Source organism: Artibeus jamaicensis, unplaced genomic scaffold (assembly GCF_021234435.1).
Source record: "Artibeus jamaicensis isolate MK-2021 breed Jamaican fruit bat unplaced genomic scaffold, CSHL_Jam_final contig_419, whole genome shotgun sequence".
Classification (NCBI taxonomy): Eukaryota; Metazoa; Chordata; class Mammalia; order Chiroptera; family Phyllostomidae; genus Artibeus; species Artibeus jamaicensis.
In genome coordinates, this window is record NW_026521824.1 from 3061281 (window position 1) to 3078232 (window position 16952).

General features: G+C 52.8%; 1 protein-coding gene, 1 long non-coding RNA gene and 3 other non-coding genes across 5 annotated transcripts in view; 1 reads left to right on the plus strand and 4 right to left on the minus strand.

Annotated features, from left to right (window-relative positions):
* Positions 1 to 14402, plus strand: part of LRRC75A (leucine rich repeat containing 75A) — a 45781-nt gene extending 31379 nt beyond the window's left edge. Inside the window, exons 2-4 of the mRNA XM_037165975.2 lie at positions 868 to 996; positions 9387 to 9502; positions 12034 to 14402. Of these exons, the coding sequence (XP_037021870.1) occupies positions 868 to 996; positions 9387 to 9502; positions 12034 to 12538 (750 nt within the window). The 3' untranslated portion in view covers positions 12539 to 14402. The remainder of the gene's footprint in view (positions 1 to 867; positions 997 to 9386; positions 9503 to 12033) is intronic.
* On the minus strand, positions 13848 to 15940 carry LOC119064352 (uncharacterized). The gene is made up of 5 exons (XR_005085371.2): positions 15607 to 15940; positions 15354 to 15405; positions 14831 to 14896; positions 14454 to 14524; positions 13848 to 14237 (listed from the first exon to the last, which is right to left on the minus strand). It is a non-coding gene; the product is annotated as an uncharacterized LOC119064352 (long non-coding RNA).
* Positions 14304 to 14375, minus strand: LOC119064776 (small nucleolar RNA SNORD65). The gene has a single exon (XR_005085469.1). It is a non-coding gene; the product is annotated as a small nucleolar RNA SNORD65 (small nucleolar RNA).
* On the minus strand, positions 14978 to 15045 carry LOC119064764 (small nucleolar RNA SNORD49). The gene has a single exon (XR_005085464.1). It is a non-coding gene; the product is annotated as a small nucleolar RNA SNORD49 (small nucleolar RNA).
* On the minus strand, positions 15486 to 15556 carry LOC119064762 (small nucleolar RNA SNORD49). The gene has a single exon (XR_005085462.1). It is a non-coding gene; the product is annotated as a small nucleolar RNA SNORD49 (small nucleolar RNA).
* Positions 15941 to 16952: the final 1012 nt, after the last annotated feature.

Sequence of the window (16952 nt, forward strand, 5' to 3'; positions counted from 1 at the left end):
GCTCCCACCACCTTGACTGGTGGGACATTCAAACTTAGTCATATTTGGAGGGTCTGTCTTTTACCTGGGGTTGTGCGAGAATGGCGGGGTCTTCCGTAATCCCGAGCATTTGGAGCAGGGTCATTGGGTGCTAACCCACAGTGATCACTGCTGGTGGCCAGGGGTCTCTGCAGAGGCTCCCAGATGAGGCTCTCGGTGTGTGGGACCTCCCAAATCCTTGTCTCTCTGCAGGCATGGGGAACCTCTGTCCCTGTGGTTTCTGCCACTGCTCCCACCCCTCCCATTAGGCGGACCCACTTGATACCCCAGGCACGTGGCAGCTTCTTTCTTCAAACCCACAACTCATAAACTGCTCCCCTCCCAAGGCAAAGGAACACTGAGGTTGGGTCTCCTGCCCAAGAAGCAGTAAAAACGACCTCAGGAACAAGATAAAAACAAGTATCAATGCATATTGATACTTGTCACAAGGCTGGGGAATTTGTTACGTGTGCCATTTTCAAAGTACATCCTAGATGAAGAAACAGCCGCATGCCCGCACCTGACCACCTGGCCAGCAACCCTTGGCTCCCTCCTGGGGAACCTGAGAGGTGGTAGCTGGGGACTGTCCTGGGAGGGGGACCTGAACTAGGCCGGCCAGCTCTTCAGGAGCTTGCCTGGTTCCCGGCAGGGCAGGGGTCGGGGAAGGAGCTCTACAGATGCTTCCTGAAGGTTCAGAACCCACTTGGAGGTGATCTCCTCCTTTCCTCCCTTGCCAGAGCTCTGCTCTGGGGGTGGCTGAACTGCCTCCAGGGGCTGCTCTGGGCATTTGGGTGGGACTGGAAGGTAGGGCAGGACCTCCCTAACCTCTGGGCCCCCTCATTCTTACAGGACCTGGGCATGGAGTCCACCTCGCTGGACGACGTTCTGTACCGCTATGCCAGCTTCCGGAACCTGGTGGACCCCATCACCCATGACCTCATCATCAGCCTGGCTCGCTACATCCATTGCCCCAAGCCGGTAGGGTGGCGCGGTCTAAGCTTGCCAGGTCTGGGGTGTGAGGTGGGCGCCTTTCCGGGCAGAGCAGCTCAGTGTCCAGATCCAAGGAAATGGGCCTCACTTGCAGGCACCAGAAGGGTGAGCCTGAGGTGCCCATCTGTCCCCTGGCCCAGCATCCATGACGGAGGCTGCACACTGGCACCATCAGGACAGGTTTTGTTTGGCCTGCAAGTGTTTTAAATCTAGATTTATTGCCAACATTTAATGATCAGAATATGTCACACAATCCCTATATTCAGTTGCCCTTGAAAAATGGGGAGCTCCAGCAACCGGAAGCCTTCATTTCTACAGGGCTGGAACTGAGTGGCCACCCCTGTTATGCGGTGCCAGGGCCATCAGGTACAGTTGTGTAGGTTGTGCCCTGCACAAAGATGTGCAAACACAGAGGTGGCAGGGGTTAGGGGAGATAGGAGACAGCTCTAATCCAGCCCTCTCTCTGCCCAGCAAGCCATGGGCACTGGTGTAAGGCTGTCTACCAAGAGAGAAGCTTTTTCTTGTTTGCACAAAGGTGCCATGTAAATCCAGCAGTGGCCCTGCACGGTGCTCTCCAATTTGCCTCAGTCCCCACCACCTCCAGTTGTCTTGTCTCTGAGGCTGTCATTTTACACACTCCTCCCCCCACTTCTCCCCCACCCCGCAGTTGACCCACATCCACTTCCTGTCTGGCTTTGGTAGTTGAGCAGGGGAAGCTCCAAGGTTCTCCAGGCTCTGCAGGCACTGCTCTGCCCCTTCTGCCCGGCTGCTGGGCCACAGGCCTTGCTGGGTCCCAGGCGGGCTCACCCAGACCTGCCTACTTAGACACTGGCAGGAAAGAGGAGGGCCAGGCTGAGGCAGCTCCATGCTCGGGCATTTCTCTATGTTGTTTTGGTTCCTTCTCTTTCATCCCTTAATTTCCAGCAGCTTCCAAAAGAAGTGCTGCCTCAAGAAGTTGTGGTGGGGCGGGAAGGCAGACCAGGTCTGAGTGCCAGAGGGACACCTCCCCTTTCAGAGAAGGATCTGAGATAAGAGCGAGGTGGTGGTTCCAAAACCACCATCAAGTAGCCTGGGTGCAGGCTCGAACGTGGTTACCAGAGGCCTGGAACCTTGCCTTGGGCCGACCCTCCATCTGGGGTTTTGTCTAGGGCTCCTCTCTGGCCTTCGGGGCTGTCTGATGCCAAGACTCAGAGGCGAGGGTAACTGTGGAGGGCTGGGAACAGGTTGGGGGCTGGTGTGGTGGGGTGGGGTGGTGGCAGGATGCAGCAGGAGGCAGGAATGCTGGGCTCAGATATGCGCAGGTAAGAAAAGGCCAACAGGTGAGGTTTGGTGGACCGGGAACCTCACGGCCTAGGGAAGAGGAGCTGGTGCCAGGAGCCGCAGGGAGCCAACTAGGGCTGGACCACCCTCTCTGCTCCTGGGGGTTATATCTGGCTCAGCCTGGGGAGGAGGAGGAGGAGACCGGGGCTGAAGGAGGCCTTGCAGGTGTCAGACCCCTGCCTTTTCTAAAGCATGGAGGTAGTTACCCAGAGGTAAAAAAGGGGGCAGGCTGTGCTGGGCCACTCAGAGCAGCTAGTAGGAGAGAAGTGTCCTTTATGCCCATTTTAGAGTTGAGGAAGATAGAGTTCAGGGAATGAAGTAATCTGAGAAAGGCCACACGCAGGTGAGAACCCCAGCAGGGAGTGGGGCCTGTGTTCAGGGGCTGGGTCTCTGTGCTATCAGGGCTCAGCTGGGGCCCCCAGGGCTGCAGCCAGTCCCGGGGGGCAGGGCGCTGTGTGGGGGCAGCTGAGCATGTGCCTCCCTGCACACAGGGAGGGCTGCAGGTGGTTAACTGCTCAAGTCAGACCCCAGGACACAGGACTGGGCTAACGACGAGGACAAGAGGCCAAGGGTCCTGCATTGCAGTCTGTCCCTTCATCTGGATGGGGACAAAAGGGGCTGTACCTGGGTTGTCTTAGCTCAGGCTGCTGTAACAAATTACCATTGACTGGCGGCTTTTAAAGAACAGAAATTTATTTCTCAGTTCTGGAAGCTAGAAGTCCAAGATCAAGGTGTCAGCATGGCCAGGTTCCGAGTGGGAACCCTCCTCCCAGTTTGTAGACAGCTGCCTTCCCCCTGTGTCTTCACGTGGTGGGAAGAAAGGGAGCTAATACTTTGGCCTCTTACAACCCTCATGACCTCAGCTTATCCTGATAACTCCCAAAGACCTGTCCCCAAACACCATCATATTGGAATTGGGGTTCAACATATGAATTGCAGGGGCACATAAACATTCAATCCATTGCATGGGTGCAACCTTTCTCAGATCACATAATTTGCTGAACCTCGTTTTTCTCAACTAAGGTGGGCACAAAACTCATTCCTGCAGGGGTGTTCAGAGAATTCAGGGAGATGGTTCTCGAGAAGTGTTGGCCCATGCCTGGCACAGCTAAGCACCCCTTGCACAGAAGTTGAGGTATAACTAATCAGTGAGCACTGACCAGGCGCCAAGCAGGTTCAGTTCTGGGACATGGTGGCAAAGTAAGACATGGCCCCGGGCTCGGGCCCTGGCCCTTGTGGGCTCAGAGGCTTGAAAATAACCAAGCTGACCTCTGAGCCAGAGTTCCAAAGCAGCCAGAGCGAAGTTAGCTCTGCTGGAGGCCCAGGGGCCTGGCCAGTCTCAGCCACGTACTCTTCCCCAGGGCTACTGCAGTAGCCTCCAGCTGGACCTTGGGCTGCCTCTGTGTACTCTGGGAGCAGCCAGGGAGCCATCTGCACAGGTAAATTGGATCAAATACATACCTTAAAAAATATCTTGCCAAAAACCTTACACACAGCCTTGCGTTGTAATTCAAATAAAACCCAAACTCCTTACTTGGCCCTGCCAGAATCTCCTGTCTCATCTGTCCCACTCTCCACCCTGCCGGCTGCTCCAGCCACATGGGCCTCTTCTCTGTTCCTGGAGCATCCAGGTGATGCCGCCCTGACCACACCTGCCGCCTTTGTCTGAGGTTTCTCTTCCCCAGACTCAGCCCGACAGTCATCTCTCAGAGGCCTTCTTTGACCAGCCTACCTCCTACTGGTCTCCCGATCAAGCCTCCCTCTCTCATGCTCTGTTTGTTTCATTTCACTCACCAGCCTCCCAAATTATCTTCTTTTTTTGTTGACTAACATATTGTCTGCTTTCACCACTAGAAAATAAACTGCACGGGGGCAAGAGGCAGCACCTGTCTCATTCACAGTTACATCCTACAGCAAGCAGAGCCCTGGCAGGAAGCAGGAGACCCTTTCCATTGTGAATTTTTCAGAGCATTTATTAAACATTGTGGCGGGATAAACAAAATGAACAGGGGACCCTGAGGCCCCAGAGACTAACGTCAGGAAGTCATTACCATGGAAGGAGCGGAGGGTGGCAGCTGTGTTGAGGTTGAAGCCAGGCTGAGAATGCCTCCTCCAGAATCGTGTTGTGTTTTCTATTGCTATGTAGTCTCTGTAGGTCAGGAATTCTGCAGCAGCTTAGCCGGGTAGTTCTAGCTTAGCATCTCTTGAGACAATGGCCAAGGCTAAATACCTGAGGGCATGACAGGGGTTGGCAGTCCCACCCCCTGGATGGCACATCCATGGTTGTGGGCAGGAGGCCTCAGTTCCTTGCCACGGGGGCCTCTCATATCTGAGACAGCACAGAAAAAAGCTACATGAGGGCACAAGTAGGAGTCCAGGGTTATGAGGGCTGTCTTGGAGGCTGGCTGCCACACATGCTGGAGCTGGGAGGGAACAACAAAAGTAAAACTCCTCCTGCCCTCTGATCCCTCTCCCAGTTGCTCCCATTAGCTTGATCCAGCTGGGAGTCATAGGCAAGAAGGCTGGGTGATGCCATCTGTGGAGCTCGGGGGGGAGGAGTAAACAGAAAACCCAGCACAACATCTCCAGCATGGTATTTGATAAATGAATGAATGAATTTATGAAGGAATGAGGGAGTCTTTGGGCATACAGCAATGCAGGGCTATGCTTGTTTGCCTGGGCACAATGTGCAAAGGTGCCTAGGGAAGTGAGGGTGTTAGGCGAGTGGGGCTATTGGACAGTTGAGAGATGGGGCGGGGTACTAGCACTTGTACTCCTCCTGGGGGGGGAGTGCAGGTCTGCCTTGAGCATCATTCCTAACAGGCCCGCTAGAGCACCTCAGATAGATTCTAACCCAGGGACTCCAGCACTGGCCAGTCCCAAGAGGCTGCTGTCCCGACCTGACCCACACCCTGCCCTCTGGTACCCAGTCACCCCTGACGCACCAGCCCCTCTCCTACTTCACTTTCCCACGGGTAACAGAATTGATTGCACAAACTGCCTTCGAATCTCTTGTGTGGGTTAGGACTCTGCTGCCAGGAGCCCTCTCTGGCTGCCTCAGCCTGGGGCAGAATTTATGCTGATACTGAGGCGTGTTGTGGGGTCTAAGGCGGCCAAGTTTGAAAGAGGGACTAGAACTGCAGACAAACAGTGCAGAACTCCCCTCCCCTGCCTCCCCCACACCCACTCTTCTCTAGCTCTTTCCCTCCAGATTTACGTGAGTCAGGATTCCAAGGAAAGGGCTGATTGGCTGCACTCTGCCAGTTCTGGACCAATCAGCTGTGGCTTGGGAGTGGCATGTGGTTGCCCAAAAGGGCTGCTGGGCAACGGCACTTTTAAGAAGAAATCTTCAGAGGAGACCAGCAGGGTGCACAACCGTGCAAAATGTGTGGCCTATTGTCAGGAGCTCCCCGCCCCCCAACCCCCACCCCCACCCCACCACCTCAGGTCTCACAAAGGGCCTTAGGGGCAGCTGTTTCTCCTGGCTGAAACTTCATAGAAACGGCACTTTGCCCTCCTCCCTCCCCTTCCACCCGCTGTTTCCCCACCTTCTCGAGCTCTCCTTACTCCTCCTCCTCTGGTCCTGCCCTGGTTTGTCCTGTTCTCCGCTGGAGGGAGGCTTGGAAGGGGCTTTCAAAAAGTGATGGAGGTGAGAAAAAATTAGATGGGCCTGCTTAAGTCTTTTCTGGGTGCAAATGATAGAACCACCTTGAACTAACCTAAGTGCAAGATTATCTCCAGGAGGGCAGAGCAGAGCGCAGGGTGGGTAGCTTGTTGAGAGTCTGCCAAGGTTTGGAGGTTTGGATCCTAATGCCTTCTTACACATTGTTTAGCATGCCAGTCTATTCAACGTCTTTATCCTCCAGTTTCCTCCTTTGTAAACTGGAGAAAATAGTAGCCCGTTTCATAAAATTGTTATTACAGCTTTATGATGAGTTCAGGCATGTGATACAGAGGCAATGCCTAACATACGTACACAGTAGATGCTGAAGAAACGTCAGCAGTTGCTTATTTGGTCCAAACAAGTGGAGGGGAGCCCTCACTTCTGTGAAAACACCAGCTTACATTTGGTCTTGGGTCAGCCTCCTTAGGTGGCAATGTTGTTCTGGGTTAGTCAATGGGGAAGCAAGCCAACAGTCTCCCAGGTCCAGAGAGGCAGCGTGTAGCCAAACCTAGTGCCTCACCCTGCACTCGGCTTCCCCCTGGTGGCAATGCTGGCGCACTGCGGCAGCTGCTTTGCCTCTTTTCCCCGTTGTTGCCCAGCCAGGCCTACAGGATGGAAGGAGAGCCCATGGCTCCTGGTTTGGAAACCTTGGGAAGTGGTTGGAAAAGGAGCTGACGCTGAGTTCATGTCTCAGCTTTGGAGCAGGTGTTGTGCGAGACTGGCAACATTCTGTCTCAGACTATGCCTTCTCAGCCCCTGCCTGTCCAGTATGTCTGCCTGTTTGATGTTGCAGCTTCCCCCTACCTCCCCCTCTGCTCATTTCCTGGCCAGGGGCGTTAATCAAATGCCAATGGACAGTCCAGCCCGGACCTGTCTTGAGCCCCAGCTCCACAAATCCATTCCCGTCTCCCAGCTGGAAATGAGCTGGCATTCCCTTGTCCTGCTTTCACTTGCTTCTTATCCAGAGCCTTTTAGATCCTTCTGCCCCCATCCCAAGCCAAAGGCCTACACCCCTCCTCACCCCTCCCTGTCCATACCCTCTCTTCCTGTCGAGTGTGGTGGCCTGTCACTGGCAGCCCTTTCCATGGGCCTGGCAGAGGTTCCCCAAACCATATGTAAGAAGATGGGCCTGGCCCCGAGACACCCTCTCTGCCTCCAGTCCATCCCTTTCTCCATCTCCCAGTCCAAAGGACAGTCTTAAAATGCAGATGTGACACTGCTGCCCTCCCTTTGCCATTCCCCTGCTGCCCCCATGATGGAACCCCTGCCTGCTTCACCACCCATTCTCACCACACATACCCTTAAGCCCAGGCTCAGCAAGAAAGGTGTGAACCCCAGGGATTGTATGTGCATTTGCCAGGAATGACAGATGACATTCATTCTCTCTTAGGCAATAGGAAGTGGTGAGGTTTGTGGAGAACTAGAGACCAGAGGTTTCCTCTAAAGCACTGTCATTCAGTCTTGGGCCTCCCTTTCTCTACTGCTCCTTCTGCATATATTCACCTCTTTGAACACTCAGCTCCCCCTGCCTAGGCCCCCTGTCTCTTGTCTCCTTCCCCCAGAGTCTCAATGTCTTGCCTTCTCAACAGCCTTGGCCCTCTGAGCCTCAGTTTCCTCCTTGGTAAAATGGGGATGATGACAGCAGTTACTACAGTAGGATGCTGTGGGAATTTCATAAAGGGGCCCTAGCGTAATGTCTGTGTTCACTAATCCAGGTGACAGACAATAGTGGCTTGGGCCAAGGTGGTACCATGGAAGTGGCAAAAAGTCAGGCTCCAGACTGTCACCTGCCCCAACAGCTGTAACACCCCCAACCCTTTGTACAAGTTGCACCTTGTACAAATCCACCTGCTCTTAAAAGCCCACTTCAAGTCTGAGCCTGAGCAGAAGTAAATCTTTCTTCGTTACCCTGCCAGAGTTCTGTGTGTTTGTGCTCTTACAGTACAGCACGGGGTTGATTCAGCGAGCATTCCTAGAGAGCGTGCTGTATACCAAGTGATATTCAGAGCACTTTACAAGTAGTAACTCATTTAATCCTCACAAAATCCTCTGTGAGGCCAGCACAGATAAGGATCAGAGGCATACACAAAAGGAGACAAAGCAAAGATTGAAATCCACGGTTTGGTGCCAAGTTCATTCTCTTAATTACTCAATGTGCTGCTTCCCAGTTAGCAGAGTGATGATGATAATGGTAATAAGAATCAAGCTGGCTTTTACTGAGTGCTCACTCTGCCAGGTGTTCTGCTGAGCACTGGACATGGGTTAATAGTGGCCACATCCACACTTCTGTCACAAGTGCGTTTCCATCTAAGCCCTGGCATTCTGGCTCTTGACCCTGGCACTAGACCATCTGGTGGGAGCACAGTCTTGGCCACTCACTGCCCCAGGGCTGCACAGTAACTGTTTGTTGGGTTGTTTTCCCTCGGGACGGAGTGGGAGTCTTTCTGGTGTCTCCCTGCTGCACCCTTCAACCTGGAATGTCAGTTCGCTCAGGCTGCAATAACAAAATTCCACTTAAACAACAGAAATTATTTCCCACAGTTCTGGAGTCCAGAAGTTCAAGATGAAGGTGTTTTCAGGTTCTTTCCCTCTGAGGCCTCTCTCCTTGGCTTGTAGATGGCTGTTTTCTCATGGTGTCCTCACGTGGCCTTCCCTCTGTACATGCCTGTGTCCCAGTCTCTTCTCATGAGGGCACCAGTCACTGCACTAGGGCCTGCCCCCGTGACTTTATTTTACCATAATAACTCTTTAGAGGCCCTGTCTTCCAATACAGTCACATTCTGAGGTGTTAAAATTTTGGGGGGGACACAATTCAGACCCAAGCTCTCAAACTCAAATGCTGATGGGCCACACAGGTAACAGATGGATTGGGCTGGGAGAGCCGTGGCTCCTTCATTCTTTTTTCCCCTACTTTTGACCTGGGTATAAGACATGGTCAAAGTATTTTACTAATACAAGAGCAAGGACATTTGGTCATGGCTGTGTCCTCAGCTCCTACAAGTGTCTGGCCTCTACTAGTTGCTCATAAATGTTTGTTGGACCACTGAAGGAGCAGAATGGCTCTGGGTGTTGGGGAGTGGCAGGGACCATAGTGAACCCTGGCTAAGGGATCAGCAAGCAACTGGACTCCGATTAATCGTTGTCAGATCACCTGGAATCCAGACTTACATACATCTCCAGTTTTTTTTTATCATAGCAGCTAACTCACAAAAACTAAAACCATTATGCAGATCAGTTTGTAACTACTGCTCTTTACTGAGGGCACCCACCTTGAGCCAGCGGAGCAGGCCTCCCCCAGCTCAGCCTGGGTGCCATGCTCTTCCTGCAGGGACAGGAGGCTGGAGGTGCGGGGCTGGACTCTTACCCTTGCTCCCCAACTCCGTTGCCTCTGCAGGAAGGCGATGCTCTGGGTGCCATGGAGAAGCTGTGCCGGCAGCTGACATACCATCTCAGCCCCCACTCCCAGTGGCGGAGGCACCGGGGGCTGGTGAAGAGGAAGCCACAGGCCTGGTGAGTCATGGTCACCTGCAGTGGGTCTGCCCTGCCCCCCTGCCAGTCTCCTGAAATGCAGCCCAAAGACAGCCTATGTCAGTCTGGGTGTCTGATACACAGCACCCCCTCCCAGGACAGTGGGGAAAAAGCAAGAGCTGGACCAGAGGGTGTTGTCTTGGAATGCTTCCTGAAGTAGGTGAGATGGAAAGACAATTCTATGGTGGGGAAAGCAGCCAGGAGAGCACTCCAGGTGGACATGGACTATATGAGGCCCTGGAGGTAGGACCCTGCTCTGTGAGATGGGGGCTGGGGGATATGGGCCTATTCTGAAGGATCGGGAGTGGGGGGAATGTGAGTTTCTGATTCCTGGTGTACTGCACCTAATGTGGGCATGCTCGCTGATTGCCCCCAGGTCTCTTGGTTATCCCCTACCTAGACCCAGGTATATCCCTGGTCCATGCAGCAGTGACAACCCTCAGGGGATTTGTGGCCCCCTGGAGATTGGGTGAGAGATAGCACCAGGGACACAGAACCTGTGGGACATGACAGGAAGCAGGTGGAGGGGAAGCTGAAAGGAAGACTTTCTGGAGGAGGAGGAAGCGCCCCTGCCTCTCTCGTGAGTGGCCATGGAGCACAACGCCTTCCCTTCTGAAAAATGGGCTGGGCCTTGCTGCTGCCGTGGGCTCATCATTCCAGGTGCTACAGCCGGGGAGAGGCCAGACTGGCCCCTCTTTCCCTTATAGACAGCTCTGCCCCCAAACCAGCGAGGAGAAGGGTCCTGGGGAGACCTCCCCAAGTGGCAGAAGTGAGGCTCCCGCTGGGCTGAGGGCAGGGCCATGTATGAGACAGAGCAGGACAGGAGAACCCATGGGACCTGGAACGCCACAAGTAAACTTTGGGAGCTAGTTCATCAGGATTGAAAAGCTGGGAATTGGAACTCTGTTGGAGTCCAGGGGCCTCTTCTCCTGTCTCCCCATCATGCACACATGCTCAGTCCACTCTTCCTTCAGTGGCTCCTGGTCGCTTCAAGCGAAACGCAAACAGGGCCCTATGTGATGGGTCCTCAGCCCCTCTGTTCTCTCTGCTCCCACACTCCTATGCCCCCTGCCCCTTTTTCCTTCCTGTTGGTCTCAGACACCGCAAGCTTGTTCCCACTTCAGGACCTTTACACCTGCACTCCCTCACTAGAGCTCTTACCAAATCCTGAAGGCCTACTTTTTTTCTTTACCTGTTCACCTCAAAAGTTATCTCCTCAAAGAAGCCTTCCTCCAGTGGCCATGTCCCCAAGCTACACTCTGATTTTACTCTCAGATTGGTTTGCTTACTGGCCAGCCCCTCTCTGACAGAATGAAAACAGGAGTCTTGTCCAACTGGTTCACCACTGTGGCCTCAGTGCCTAGGGAAGCTCCTGGCACCTAGTAGGAGCTTAACACTTGTTAAAGGATTGACCAAGGTCAGGGCCATTACTGTTGCCATCTGACCGTTGCCATGATCAGCCAGCTGTTAAGTGGCAGGGCTGGAATCCAGCCCCAGGCTCAGACTGTTAACCACCACACTACCTATTTCCCTGGTGTGATAGGCCTGCTTTACTAATGACATAGACAAGAGTTACAGCCAGCACTGAAATCACACTAGACAAACACCAGGCAGTGTTCCAAGCCCTTAGATGCCATGCCATGAGATTTTTACCTTCATCGCCCTGGGGCAGGGCAAGATGAGCAAACTATTGGTGGCCTTCCAGCTTCAGGAGATCCGAGGGGAGGGGTTTGCTCAGCTCCGGCTGTTACCAGCCCCTCCCCCTTCCCTCTCCTTCCCAGGGTTGGGCCTTCCGGGCTTGCCTGCGATACCTGGAAGTAGGGAGCTGTGGCCCCAGACAAGGAGCAGGGAAGAAAGAAGAGCAAGGGATGGCACGAGGCAGGGAGCAAAGAGCACCCCGCCTCCAGGAGTCAGCAGCTCCCACCAGGCTTGGAGCTCCCTCACCCTCCCCTGCCCACCGTCCTGGGGGGATCTGCCTAAGGATCCCCATCTGGTGGGGAACATGGCCTTGGAAAAGGACACATCAGAAATCTTGTCACTTTCACAGAAGCAGGAAGCTCAGTTCAGGTGATTAATAAGGACAGCAGCAGATATTTATCCATCACTCACCCAAACCAGGCACTGTTTTAAAGGCTTTGCATTTGTTGACTTACTTCACATAACAACCCTGTTGCACTCAAATGGGTCCATTTTCCGGGAAAATAACTGAGGCACAGAGAGGTTAAGGACCTAACTAAACGTCACACTGAGTAGGAAGGAGTTAAGATGCAAACCCAGGCTTTATAGCCCCAGAAGGTTCCCTTCATCACTGCAGAAACACTTGGGTGTTTCTCTTGTGGCCCCTCGGGCTCGCTGGCTAGCTGGGCCCGGCCGGACGTGAGGTACTAGAGCCAGGGGACCAGGACTCTGTTTCTACCCGTCCCTGGAACGGAGACCAAGGTGCTAGCTCTGCCGCACTGGGAGAAAAGCCCTGCCCCACTTACCTGAAACTGCTTGTCCCTTCTCCCCTCCAGTCTCAAGGCTGTCCTAGCTGGAAGCCCGTTGGACAACACGGTAGACCTGTCGGGCATCCCACTTACCTCCCGTGACCTGGAGCGGGTGAGCAGCTACCTGCAGCGCTGTGGGGAGCAGGTGGACAGCGTGGAGCTGGGCTTCACAGGCCTCACAGATGACATGGTCCTACAGCTGCTGCCAGCACTCAGCACACTGCCCCGCCTCACCACACTGGCCCTCAATGGCAACCGGCTGACCCGAGCCCTGCTGCGTGACCTCACCGACACCCTTAAGGACCCCAGCAAGTTCCCCAGTGTCACGTGGATTGACCTGGGCAACAACGTGGACATCTTCTCATTGCCCCAGCCCTTCCTGCTCAGCCTGCGCAAGCGCTGCCCAAAACAGGGCCACCTACCCACCATCTTGGAGTTGGGTGAGGGCGCAGGCTATGGAGAAGAAGTCCGGGATGGAACAGTGGGCCAGGAGGACCCTGGAGGGGACCTTCTGGCCCCTGCTAAGGACTGAGGGCAGGGAGACCGCAGGTGCAGCTCAGACGTGACACAGAAGTGGGGCCTTGTGGGGTAGGATGGCTGAAGCAGACTAACCACTCCTACCAGGGTGCTCAGGCCATCACCTAACACAGGCCTGGGCAGCTCCACCCATGGGAAAGCCAGATTGCAGAATCTGGAAAAGGCAGGTTGTGTAATGCTTCTCACTGGCCTTCCCTCTTCCCCCTTGTCATCTTTGACTACTGAGAAGCTATCCTTTGCCCAAAGTAATCAGTCCTCAGCCTTCCAGGATTTAGGAAGTGGGGATACTGGTAGCCTGAGATGTGAGTTAAATGCTCTCTCCCAGGAGTGCAGTTGGGACCCTACATCCAGCCCCAGACTTTCTGATACTACATTACAGTTGTCCTGTTCAGGGCAGCAAACTCCAGACAGATAGATGCTAACTGTGCCCCTGCTCCAGGCATGTTGGAATCTTAGCAGCGCTCCTGAGTGAAGGGGGTTGGGGGTAGGGGACTGGCTACCAGGTTCCAGGAGCCTAGACTCCCTGTGGACCACAGACCGAAAGTCATTCAGCTCCTTAAGCTGTGGGCTCCTTGTAACTGACTTCCCAGTCTCCACCCTCACACCCATGACTCCAGAGGTCTGCCTGTGGAACCAGCCACCGTTCAAGAGTATCCTAAGGTGACTGGGGCAGATACGTCAAAGGCCACTGCAAAACCCTATCCCACAATCCCTCCACACACCAACAAAAAAATTACTAGACTCATTCCCAGTGTTGCCCTGTGCAGGCCAGAGCACTGTCTCCTTTTAAATAGGGTCTAAGGATGCTTTTCCCATCAAGTTCCATGAGGTCCCAAGTATCCTTGACACTTTGAGCACATTCCCAGAACCTACTATGGAAGGCTGTTATTGAACACAAAGGACCAGAATGGTGCTAAAAGCACTCCTATTAATTCACAGAAGACCTGCCTCCAAAGATGGCTAAGGGGAGGGAAACTAGGTCCCCAAAAGCAAAGGTTTTCACCCACTGTTAACCCATAGCCTATCATAATTTAAAAAAAAAAAACAAAACAGCAAGATGGAGGCTAGGGTGAGAGGCAGGCTAGACAACACAACTTCAGGGGTTACTAGAGGAAGGCTAGGCAGAGACAGAGCCCAGGGTAACTAGGGACTGGACTGAAGTATATGGATGCCTTAAATGCTTTGGATTTTTGCCTCAAAGTCTAAAAAGAACTTAGACTACAGGGAAGTTGACAAGTGGACTGGTAATATTTGACAGCAGTGGTCAAACTTAACCCTTCAAATACACATTTTAAGAAACAATACCAAAGGCCATCCTTTATTACAATGGCAGTTTATGGTACATAGATATTAACTTCAGGAGGAAGTTTACAGCTTAAACAACTCAGACCCTTGCCCAATACAACAAATACAACATTAAAATGTACAGAAGCTCCTTTTGATCAGGACAATACTAGAAAACTCATGAATTTCATGATGCCAAAGTGCATGTCCTGTGCAAAGGTTGCCAAATCCACTTCTTGGCTCTACTATTGGTAAGAATGTCCTCTGATGCTTAGTATAAGGTGAGACTGTTTCCACAGCAAATGCTGACGCCTAGGGTTTCTGAGTCCGGGTTGTCCAGGTGGTACTGGGCCATGGAGACTTCAAATGCTACCACTGCTGCAGCACTGCTGACCATCTAGAAACGTGGTCTACAAAGAAACAAGTGTCAGTCACACTCTCTGTTCCCAACAATAGTCATTCACAGTGTAGGACATCCTCAGAAAACGTAGATTCACCACCATACAATCTGCCGGTAATTCCAGCTATTTTGGGTGATATCATCATTTGATATCCTTTATTAAATTGCAACAGAACTAACTGCTCATTCATTCTATGGGGCAATCACTGTCCAGATGAATTCTTACCTCTTCCCAGGGGAGCTGCCACTGTCACCAGCTTTCAAAGTGCACTGCCAATCACCCTTCACACTCAAAACCTAGGAGAATGAATCAAGAACCTAGTTAGGAGATGTAGTTCAGATCCTAATAGCCCCAACTATGACTTGAAGTCATTCCATTTTAACAAGAATCCTTAAGAACTTAGTCCTAATTGATTTCTTGGGCATTGAATGGCCTTTTGGTCAATTATTTTAAACATCACAAACCCAATTTTGAGTTTGAGAGAAATCATATCTTAGAGCACACAGTCAATTTGCTCAGGACTATATAGCCATAAAGTAAAAAGGAACTCATGGCTCCATGCTCAGCCAGTAACATCTACCTCTCCACAGACGACAGCCTACCTCACACCAGACCAATGCTTCTCACACCAACACTCAGATCTTGCCAGTCCTTCATTCATTTGCAACCTGGGTGAATAAAGAAATTAAGGGTTACAGTTCAGAACAGCTCACTCCTGGGCACCAGCAACTTCAGGACTTGTAGACTGCAGTCAGCCAGGAGTTATCCTCAGCTGTCGATTCTGACAGCACTTCCTGATAGTGATCTCATAAGAGCAGCCAACCTCCCCACTCTTCTCAGTTCTGCTCCAGGGCCCTACACATTACCCTGAATTTAACGTTGCCTGAACAGCCAGGAGACATTTGAATGCAGTTTGTTCATGCATATAGGTGCGATTTAAATACTTTCAGGTTGGGGGCAGCCACCTCCTACCCATTGCAATTATGCAGTGAGGTAATGCATAATAAACACGTAAAAGTACAACTATGCGACATCAGGCAATTTCAGTGAATTTAAGGTAGCAATACAGCTACCTTAGCTATACAGCCAAGTTCCATATTAATTTCTACCTAGACCAAGTCTTACCTCAAAGTAGGATGCTGCTCCCGTCTTTGGTGCTCGTCAGTAGGTCGGTCACCTGAAATATGAAGACGGACATGCATTTAGGGTAGATTCGGCAGTTACAAGAAACTAAACTATTGACGTTTCAGTGACTGCAATCAGATAAACATAAAAATCGTCAGTTATCGCATCTGACGGCACTTCCTAACGTTAGTATCATCAGGACAGTCAAGCAAGTCTTCCTCGTGGTCCCCAGTGCAGGGAGTCCCCCACTTACCTTGTTCTCTCAAATCTGATCACTCCCAACGGCAAGCCCACGGAAAGGGGTCCCGGCTTTTGGGTACTTTAGGCTCACTGGAGGCGGGGGCCCTGCGGGACATGCACGCGTCCCTCTCCCCGTACGCCGGCAGCGTGGCGCGGCCCTTGTGGGCCGCGGCAGCCACAACGCTCGCCTCCCCACGTGCGAGCAGCCGCTCTCTGATTAAGCTTCCCGAAAACATCCCAAAATTAGAAAGGCACTGCCCTTGCCACCAGCTACGACCGCCAGATGCAAAAACAAAAAGACCCACTGACTAACAATACTTAAGAGTCACGGTGAAAGAGGTGGTGCCTGCCGTGGCCGAGGCTCTTAAGGAGTTGGGACATTCCACTCTTCACAGAAGGGAGGGTGAGGCCAGCAAAGACTCACGGGAACTTCCACCTTGTTTTACCACACAGGCACCGCCCCCACCAAGGCCTCCCCCTCCTGTACAGTCATGGTTGCCTCGCCGTCCTGGCGAATTCTGGGCCACAGGCACAGCGACGCCCAGAGCGCCTGCGCAGGGTGCAGCGTGCTGCGGCGAGATCTGTGGCCACCTGGGCGCGCTGCCACTTTGGTGTGTGATTTTGAGTTTCTTTGTCGTCTTTTGTGAGGTTCCCATTGCTCTTCAGGAAAGTGGTGAAACCGCGGCCTAGAAGGTTGTTGTGAGGATCACGCAAGATAAGACCTTTGAAACCCTGCAGAGCCTTGGCAGGCCACGCAGTGAGCCAGTCTGCTTCCAACTGACAACTCTGAAAATATAGAGCCTCGCAACCGCGCACACTAACTGCGCCCGTCTCCATAGAATGGCCTCTGAGGACAGACAGGGCAGCCATCCTGCCTCCCCCTCCCCTTCGCTGATTTTCCAGGGCTTCTCTACCCCATCCCCCTGTGACCCCACACGGATCTGCCCAGAGCGGGTCTTCTGAGGGTCCACTGTAACATGTGTGCTCTTGACTTAGTGTCGGAAAGACTTTACAACATGAGTCCAGGTGACTATAAGGATGTTTATTAAAGCTGAGCACAGTGAAACAAGGAAATGTTTAGCATAGAAGAAGCAACGGGAGAACCCACGCTGGACTACCTGAGCTCTCTGGGAAGCGAGAAAAAAAAAGGGAGCCTTGGGGACATCTTCAGGGGATCAGCTTGTGACAAGCTGCCGGCTGTCCACTGCCTTAGGAGATGCGTGCCTCGGGGCAAAGAAACGGGAAGAAGGAAAGGGAATGGCCCAGGCAGCTGCTCCCCAGAGGGAGAGCACAGGCCTGCTGGGTCCTTTGTTTTAAGGCTTTTATCTCTGTCTTGCGGGCGGGACCCTTAAGGGAGGT